Here is a 10541-nt window from a genome sequence, read left to right on the forward strand (position 1 = left end):
CTTTGTTAGTACTGACTGGAGTGCTTTGTTAGTACTGACTGGAGCACTTTGCTAGTACTGACTGGATTGCTTTTTTAGATCTGACTGGAGTGCTTTGTTAGTACTGACTGGAGCACTTTGTTAGTACTGACTGGAGTGCTTTGTTAGTACTGACTGGAGCACTTTGCTAGTACTGACTGGAGTGCTTTGTTAGTACTGACTGGAGTGCTTTTTTAGATCTGACTGGAGCGCTTTGTTAGTACTGACTGGAGTGCTTTTTTAGATCTGACTGGAGCGCTTTGTTAGTACTGACTGGAGCACTTTGCTAGTACTGACTGGAGTGCTTTTTTAGATCTGACTGGAGCGCTTTGTTAGTACTGACTGGAGCACTTTGTTAGTACTGACTGGAGTGCTTTGTTAGTTCTGACTGGAGCACTTTGCTAGTAATGACTGGAGTGCTTTGTTAGTAGGATTCAAATTGTATTGTTAGTACTGACTGGAGTGCTTTGTTAGTTCTGACTGGAGCCCTTTGCTAGTACTGACTGGAGTGCTTTGTTAGATCTGACTGGAGCGCTTTGCTAGTAATGACTGGAGTGCTTTGTTAGTTCTGACTGGAGCGCTTTGCTAGTAATGACTGGAAGATACTGTTTTTACTAACTTGGGCATTGTTAACACAAACATTATGGACCATTATTTAATGGTTGTGAAAGTTAAGATGCTTATAGAAAGATGTTGATGGAAAGGAAATAGTTAATCTGATATGATCATTTGTTTGTAAATCAATAATTTGGTTACAATGTGCATACCTAATCCTATTTAAACACACAGATCATCACCTAGGCTAAAATAGAAGAGATTGGGCTAAATTGTTCTGCATGGAAGAGAGTGTTTGGAGAGTTTTTCTTCAATGTGTCATTATCAGATAGCATTTACACAGGAAACAGCTTCCTGTACACTCACATCTTTCTTGACCTTTGACCTTATACCTTATTGACCTTTGACCTTATACTCTATTGCATTGCCATGTAGCTTTTGTTGTTACTATGTTTCAGTATGACAAAAGTGAGGGAAACAAAGGATGTTTTCCTGGCTTAATCAAAAGATCACCTCAACTAGTCTTGGGTAACTCTACATCCTTTTCTTTTGTGACCTGTACGATCCAGTCTCTTCATTTAGTGCTCTGTCATCTCAAAATCCAGTTTACACATAAAATGGAAAACTGTCTTTATAAGCAGCAACAAAATGTAAATAATTAATGCTGTTGCTGCTTTTGTTGCATGGTTAATGCGTGTAAAATATCTGAAAGGAACTTAAGAAACCCCGAAATTTCCGTTTAAATTGAATTTTAATATTGTTGCAATTGTATAATGTACAAAGTGTTCTTGGTATTTTTTACGAAAAAACAAAGTGTCCAGATCATTATAGCTTCACTGTCTTTGTCGTCACGTTTCTACTAAAACCCATCATCTTTGATTGCACCCGGTATGTACTATATATTATATATAGACCCTTTCAGTATTTCATTGAAAGTATGACATGCTGGCTTATATTGTAACAGTGGTTGGCAGACCATTAAATATGACAGCCCAAAGTAAGAGTCATCAAAAAGTTTTCTCAAAAATGGGCACATCACCACAATTTTTAGTCAAAATTATTCTTAGCAAATTCAAACCTTTTTTTATTGGTAATATACAACAAAGACTTGCACTGGGACTCTTCACCTTAATATCAAACGGTCAGGCAACCATGACCACCATCATGGTACAAACACCATGACGTCTGTATACTTTACCATAATTGTCACCAGTTTGAACAGCTTTTTAGGTTACCTGACCATGGGTCATGGTAACCTATTGTGATGGCCTTTTGTCCGTCGTCGTCCGTCGTGTGTAAACTTTTCCTTGTGAACACGATAACTTCAGTATATGTTAACCAAGTTTGATGACACTTTGTATGCAGCCATATATCAATAAGATCTCGGACGAGTTCGAAAATGGGAATTATTGGACAGTAACTTACAGAGCCAAAGCCACTTTGTAAGTTGTGGTCAACTTGGTCCGGTATTCAAACTCATCCAAGATCTCATTGATACAAAGCTGCGTACAAAGTTTCATCAAAATCAGTTCATATTTACTGAAGTTATTGTGTTCACAAGGAACAAATTAATGGACGATGCAGCAAGGTCACTCGGACCGACGAAAAGTATGAATTGGCCCCTAGATGACAGTCCTAATTTGAATCGGATGTCAGGTGACCGTTTAGGCCCATGGGCCTCTTGTTTGTATTTTGTTTCATTAAGTGGGAAGCCAACCACACTTACAGTTAAGCATGTATACGTATGTAAAGATACATACAGAAAGGGTCTATATCTCCTCTAAATCACCAACTCTCTTTATTTTGTGATACACTGTGAAATCATTAATTTTTGTGGGGTTTTTAATTTCGTGGGTAATCTTCATCTACCAATTCATAGGGCCACAAAGCAATTCTCCGTTTCAATGGGAACTCATAATCCATGGAATTCATGTACCCACGGGTTTTGTCGGGAAACCAAGAAATTTTTGCCCTATGAAAATATCTGATTTCACAGTACATGTTTTTGCATGATGACTCCATGACGAATTTGAATATATCACTGTGTATTTATATAACTATGTAATTAAACATGTAGAGTTGATGGCTAGTTCAAATGTTTCTATAGTATACACTTTTGTAGTTAATCATAATGTATTTAAATAAATCGAGATCAACCTTCATGAAATAACATGTATATCTCTGCCTTATGCTTGTTCCTGAGAATCAGTATTTTGAAAAATAAGTATGCATTTTTAGGTCACCTGAGCTTTAGCTCAAGTGACCTATTGCTATCCGTCTTCGTCCGTCGTCGTCCGTGACCTATTGCTATCCATCTTCGTCCGTCCGTTAACATTTTACGTTTCAAACTTAAAGTCAAGTTCTGCTGGGCCGATTGAACTGAAAGTTTGTAGGAATGATCAACTCATGGTCCTGACAAAGTGTTGTTATTTTTCGGGTCGATCAGAAATCCAATATGGCCGCCATTTTGATAAACTATTTCAAACTTAAAGTCAAGTTCTGCTGGGGCGATTGAACTGAAAGTTGGTAGGAATGATTGACTCATGATCCTGACAAAGTGTTGTTATTTTTCAGGTCAATCAGAAATCCAATATGGCCACCGTGGCCGCCATTTTGAAAAACTATTTCAAACTTAAAGTCAAGTTCTGCTGGGGCGATTGAACTGAAAGTTGGTAGGAATGATCGACTCATGGTCCTGACAAAGTGTTGTTATTTTTCGGGTCGATCAGAAATCCAATATGGCCGCCACGGCCGCCATTTTGAAAAACTATTTCAAACTTAAAGTCAAGTTCTGCTAGGCCGATTGAACTGAAAGTTTGTAGGAATGATCGACTCATGGTCCTGACAAAGTGTTGTTATTTTTCGGGTCGATCAGAAATCCAATATGGCCGCCACGGCCGCCATTTTGAAAAACTATTTCAAACTTAAAGTCAAGATCTGCTGGGCCGATTGAACTGAAACTTGCAATTATACTTAACTATTTTTTACTCAAATTGGTACATATATCAACAACAAAAATAAATACTGTAGGACTCAGGTGACCGTTAAGGCCCATGGGCCTCTTGTTACATATACGTTTACATAAGAATGTAGTCAAAATTTATGGTAAAAGGAAGGGAGGCAACTTGTGATAAATACAAACTTTGTTTCTGAGATAAATATTTTGTTCTGTTTTTGAGATATCAACATTTTTTGTTTGTTTGTTATATATCTGTATAGTTTATGAAATTTGCTGGTTATAAAAACAAATTATGATCATCAAAATGCTGATTTCTGAGGAATATGGCCCCTAGGGTTTCATGAATGTTCCTTAACTGAGAAAATTTCTTACGATTTTCCACAGGATAACACTGCTGAAGTTATGAAGAAAAATCTTAAATTAAGGATTTTTCCTTTACTTCTGTTATGTTTTCCTATAAAAAAATTAAGTTAAGGTCAAGGTTTATGAGCCTCAGCTTTACTGCCACTCAATTCTCACCACAGCCACCTTACCCCATAGATAGACAGTCAGGTATTAGCGATTACTTTATCCTGACGACTTTATCCTCTATGATGGGCGAATTATTATTTACCGCTTCGCAGTATCCTTGTTTGAACATTAAACAGCAGCTGACCACTCAGCTATGAGAACTGATTTAGTTTATGCTGAAAATTTTGTTAGATTTCAACAGAGTCCTACCTTATCCCATTTTGTTAAAATATTAATTCCAGAGAGCATCAAAATATTAAATTCACGACCGTTGTATGAGGTCTATTTACACAAATGCATCTCTACAAATGATTGATGTTAAGATGAAAATATTAAATGCATTGCCATCTTATTCTTCCGAAATAATAAACATCTATACAATGTAGTTGCACTAACACAGTCCCAGTAATTCTAACACAGGACAGATGTAGCTGACAATATGATGGCAATCTCATTTAATTATTTCACTGTTATTTTTCAAATTTCTCCAAACCATAAGGATTACTCTTGAAAGGATTTATACAAACTCGATAAGATGTTTTTTCCTGGAGTGAATTTTGTTAGGTTCTTTTTTTCAATCATTCATGGCAAACATTCCATTAGAAATGTTTACCCATACTACCAGGCAGTAAAATTCTGCTATGTACCAGTTTCTGCCCGTGAATAGAAATCCCTATAGTATAGAATTTGGATGCCTGCAATGACAAATTGATTTGCTTTGTATGTATGTTAATTTGGAGTTCATGTATTAAGATACTGCAAAGTCCTGACATACTGCCCCTTGTTTCTATAAGCCTATTTTCTTTGTAATTTGGTTATATCCCTTGCTAAAATGTTGAGCCCCTGATTGCCATCTTAGAGAAAAAAATGTTGCCAGTGAATGGAGTCAAATGTGGCAGTATAAAGAAATTTTACTGTATTTGGAATCATGAAGGATGTGATAAAACACTTGTTTATTGACCAACTGTATAAAAGTTGGACAAATTGTGAAATGTTTTTTCTGAATGCTTATTTGCTTTTTAGCTCACCTGCCCAAAGGGCAAGTGAGCTTATGTCATGGTGCGTTGTCTGTCGTCGTCCGTCAACTTTTCCTTTAAACAACTTCTTCTGAAGAACGAACAGGCATAGAGCCATGATATTTGACTGAAAGCTTCCTTGGTAGGAGCCCAACAAGGTTTGCGAATGAAAATGACCTTGACCTACTTCCAAGGTCACAGGGGTCAAATATGTCAAACTCTTTAAACGACTTCTTCTGAAGAACCAAATGGTATAGAATCTTTATATTTGGCTGGTGGCTTCCTGGGATAGAGCCCGACAAAGTTTGAGAATGAAAATGACCTTGACCAGCTTACAAGGTCACAGGAGTCAAATATGTCAAACTCTTTAAAGGACTTCTTCTGAAGAACTAAAAGGTATAGAACCTTCATATTTGGCTGGTGGCTTCCTTGAATAGAGCCCGACAAAGTTTGAGAATGAAAATAACCTTGACCTACTTTCGAGGTCACTGGTCAAATATGTCAAACTCTTTAAACAACTTCTGAAGAAGAACTGAAAGGTGTAGAACCTTCATATTTGCTGTGTGGCTTTCTGAGATAGAGCCCGACAAAGTTTGAGAATGAAAATGACTTTGACCTTCTTCAAGGTCACAGATGTCAAATATGTCAAAAACTTCAAGCGACTTCTGGAAAATCGAAAGGCATAAAATTATAATATTTGGCTAGTGGCTTCTTGGAATAGAGCTCACCAAAGTTTGCAAATTAGAATGACCTCAACCTACTTTAAATGTCACAGAGGTCAACAACATTTCAAAGGATTTGTTCTGAAGAACCAAAAGGAATTAATTCAAAAGATTTGGCTGGTAGCTTTTTGGGATAGAGCTATAAAAGTTTGAGAAGGAAAATGAATTGACATACTTACAAGGTCACAGGGAAAAATATGTCTTGAATATACATGACTTTTGAAGAAGAACGATGGCAACAAAGCATAAAATCTTATAATAGTACTTGACAGGTAGTTTCAATAGATGGAGCCAACAAAGTTTGCGAGTGACAAATTTGTAGTACAATATAATATTTAATGAGAATATTTGCTATGACTGCTTAAATATTCAGTTGAGCGATACAGGCACTCTTGGTCATTTTAATGGTCCCTGATCTTGTTTAATGTTTATTTCGGCGATGCTAACATTTCTTAATCTTTCTATAAGTTTGTACAGGAAGTTACCAAAGTCTGAAAGTCTCGAAAAAGGCAGCCAGGAATTTAGTGACAGCGTTGATTTAACCTTGGTGGAGCACAAGACGCCTCTTCTGGATGTAAAGGCAGAAATGGTGTGAGGAGGTGGAGATGACCATAGCAACGTGCAATTGGATCCCACTTGTTGCCATAGCAACAGAGTGAGTTTACCATGCACTTGGTACAGATTCAAAAATGAGAATTGTGACACTTTTATTGAGCATAGGGACGATACTAATATAGGTTAGAAAAAAAAATGTCTAATTAATAGTGTCATGTAAAATCAACCAACTTAATGTTGAGAGTAACAAATTATTGGTCATCTACTGATTATTACAGACCACCCAATACAGTACACACTGAACAGTTATCAAGTTTATAGGGACCACCACTAGTCACCACTAGTCACAATTGGTCTTTGAGCTAATGTACTTTTGTTTCGCTTTTAGACTTAGCTCCAGGAGCTGTAGCTTCTAGGCCCGATTGTTTATAATTTTTGTCCAATCATAAAAAAAAATGAAAACAATTGGGCAGAGAAGCTATGGTTCCCGCCGCTACGTTAGGCCTTACGCAATGAGTTATTCTAGACGTAGACAAATTGTTTAACTTTGTACATGTACATTGTTGACTAAAGAGACGGTGTTTACTTTGTGTTGTTGACCAGGACAACATTACACAAGTACTGTATGTGTGCCTTGATCTGGTTAAACATAGGTTCACATGGGTGACAAATTATATGAAATAACATACATGTAAGATATGAGTAATGTTTTCAGACTTGTATAGAAAAATATAGTTGTAAATTATAATCTGTTGGTCGTTTAATATTTGAATCTGCTTTTGATGTAGAAAACATTGATCTGTGGTATGCTAATTATAATTTATTATCAATGTTTTATTTAAAGAAACACAGAGTATCTACAGTAACATTTGTCATAGCATTAAACCTGTTCTCATCCTGGGACCACCATATATCGTATATTGAGATATAATTCCAAATGGACGTTTGCAATTTTATGTGAAAGTATTGCATTTTGTGCCATAAAATTTAGTATTGTTTTCATGATTTTGTTAAATTTGATGTAATTTCATACTTTTGTTAATCTGTAAACTAAGCATTTATGAGGACTTGAAGAAACTCAAAATGAAAATGTTGAATTAATTAATTAGAGCAAATGATCTGAAGATTTTGAACTTCTTCATCACCTCTCATTTCTCAAAGTAATGAAAAATATAGCTGTATACATAATATATACTGTAAAACCTTGTTATACTGCCACCCCATATCTAGAGAAAAATTGGCATGATAGAGAGGTTTGGCGATAAATTGAGGGAAATGTAGAAAGGAATTCTTGAGAAAACAAGAAAAGGGGACATTGAAATATGTTGGAGATAAACGAGGAGGCAGACGAAATGAGGGGCAGTATATCGAGGTTTCACTGTAATTAATTTAATACAATAGTTTTGTATATTTCATTTATGGACATTGAAAAATGTTGGCAGTAAACAAGGAGGCAGACGAAATGAGGGGCAGTATATCGAGGTTTCATTGTATGTCACAAATTAATTTTGTGATTATATGTACTGTAGTACATGTTTCTGTCATAACTACCACAGGTTTCAACACTGCTAGCCAGTGGTTTACTACATACAGGCAGGCACAATGTGTTAACACAATACGGTATGGTGTCACACTGTCATCGTTTAGAAGTGAAACAGAATATTCAACTCCTGATGATTAATTTATGATTTATATCTACTGTTTTGAGAAGTTGAGAATTCACTTGCTATAATGGGGATGTTTATCAATTTCAGACTTGTTGGGGTGAATATTATACAGTTATGAATATATGGTTATAGGGACCCGTAAATGATGGAAGGTAAGAAAATCGTCACGAGAAAAAATCATTGCATTGGGCGGTGAGCATTGTGACAGTATATTCAAACTGATGTCATAAATAAAATAATAACCTTTGGTTTCTAAAAATAGTAACACTAAGTCGGCGCATGTATCACAAATCAACAACCTGTACTCAATTATAATCTATTACAAACGAGGAATCGGGAGGGGGAATATGATATCTAATGTAAATTATTATAATTGATCATAACAAGTTGGATATTCGGTATATATCATATTGAATTGTGCTAAAACATACATCAAGCAATTCACATGTGTACTGATATGTTGAGCCTGCCGTTTGCTGATGTAATTTTACAGGGTCAGTTTTCATAATTATTAATAGTTATCATCCCTAACTCATCCTATCAAAGAATCACTTTTGAGTATCGTATTCAGATGTCTGATGCTACTGTTGAGTTTATGAGCATAACACAGCAATCTAAGTAAATTCTTGCTATACCAGACACAATTCCTGACAAATAAATTCTTACCAGACATAGATAAATGACTTCTTACCAGACATATTCACAAACGTATAATTAACCTGTAATACTGAACATCATGTCTCCCCTAATCTCCGGTTTATAAGCTCTATATATATATGTCGCAACAGAGACAATCATACTGTTCCCTCCGATGTCTGTTAAGTCAGGTTTCGCTATCGTTTTCATACAATCAAAGGGGACATAACTTTGAAATTTCATTTGATGAATAGTATTATACATCATTTGCTTATTTAAGTTTATAATGGAGGATTTAAGTCGGATGCTTTGACACGATGTTCTCTGAAGTCTTCAACAGTTGTTTGTTTGTTTGTTTGTTGCTAGTATACTGCCTTTTATTGCAATATTTTACATCCAGGATAAATTTGTAATTTTGTTTATCAACTATTTAATCTAAACTTACATCTTTTATCAAATGGCTTCTGATCATATTCAAATGGCTTATGGCATTTTATAGGCTCTTGTTAGTGTCCACATGACTTATGGCTGGTCAGTTTCATTTTGATGTCCACACGAGGATAACAAAAAGCATTGATAAGACTTTGTATGTAGTTACAGGCACAGGCGTGAGAATGGTTATAGACATGGTATGGTATGGTACAGACACAGGTGTGAGAATGAAAGCGTTGAAGAGTACAATAATTTTTCTCATTTATCAAATCATTGGTTTATCTTAAAACACAACATGCCACACATGGTTTTGTTTTTGTGTTGTTTTGTAATGAATGGCTTCGTACTCGCAAATTAATATTTATCTCCTAGTACTCGGGTTACTCAAATTTTAATTGGCAACGATATTTTGTGTATCAATTTGATATACTACAATGCTTATTTAACATTTGTATGTTTTTAAGAATAGTAGTTATTCTCATCACGTACAGTTGAATACATCATTATTCAGGGTCACTTTTTTTAGAAGAATTTTTTAACTATTTTTTGATAAATTAAAATGAAAGTCAGACGCACTGTAATTGATGTGGTTAATTAACTTATTCACCCCTGACTTTTCATAATGAACTATTCCAACCTTTGAACTGGAAGAGTTCAAATGTGTCTTCAGGGTGAATGAGTTAAATAGCCGTTTGATGCGAGGGGAAATAACACGTTCTATGAAATAGAAGAGGAGGTATTAAAGGAATATAAGAAATGTCTATATATATAAGGCTTGAATTTCTTAATTCTCTGGTTCCATTTTTTCTCTGAAATTACTTAATATAAAATCAACTTTATTTTCCATGGAATATCATAACCATGTAGTTTAATACATGTACCTGTTACCCACCTTTACAGAATTTATTGATGGGAACAAACATAGCGCTGATGGAAACTTTATGGCAATTTTTGGTGTGCAACTTATTTAAGAAAAGTGGATAAAGAGGGTTTTTTTTATGTGTTAAGTACAAAAGTTGAATAAAATTCATTAATTTACGTAAATGTGTTGTTTTATCAAATTTCTTACTACCCTGTATCCATCCTAATTTAGATGATAATTAGCCTGTAGTTTACACGGATGTGGGGCTACCACACTTATTTAGGTAAATGACCTTGACCAGCCTTTAAGGTTACAGATGTCAAATATGAAACAAGGGGTCCAGAAGCCTGTAGGTATACAGTAGACAGGAACAGGTAATTTACGCGATTGTATATTTTCGCAATTTTGAGCCATAATTTCACAATCCAGATATGTGAAGGAACAAAAAAAATCTTGGTGTTTTAGCACATCGACGGGACAATCAGCATATATAATCTATTTTCAAACAGTAACAACCAAATGCACGCTATTTAATGACAACATTACATAACTTTATGACCAGAGGATGAGGTCATATGGAGCATTTTTGTGCTCTTCATGCCAAGCGAT

At 35.3% G+C, this 10541-nt stretch overlaps 1 protein-coding gene across 2 annotated transcripts in view; it reads left to right on the forward strand.

Moving 5' to 3' along the window:
• The window catches only part of LOC110461215 (molybdate-anion transporter-like), a 44902-nt gene extending 34788 nt beyond the window's left edge, over positions 1-10114 (forward strand). The window contains exons 13-14 of one of the 2 annotated variants that reach the window (XM_021514588.1): positions 1032-1101; positions 6249-6334. In XM_021514588.1, coding sequence (XP_021370263.1) covers positions 1032-1074 — 43 coding nt within the window. In that variant the 3' untranslated portion in view covers positions 1075-1101; positions 6249-6334. Of the gene's footprint in view, positions 1-1031; positions 1102-6248 lie in introns of both variants that reach the window. The other variant, XM_021514587.1, reaches the window with a different exon arrangement.
• Positions 10115-10541: the final 427 nt, after the last annotated feature.

The sequence above is a fragment of the Mizuhopecten yessoensis genome, unplaced genomic scaffold (genome assembly GCF_002113885.1).
Source record: "Mizuhopecten yessoensis strain PY_sf001 unplaced genomic scaffold, ASM211388v2 scaffold10591, whole genome shotgun sequence".
Taxonomy (NCBI): Eukaryota; Metazoa; Mollusca; class Bivalvia; order Pectinida; family Pectinidae; genus Mizuhopecten; species Mizuhopecten yessoensis.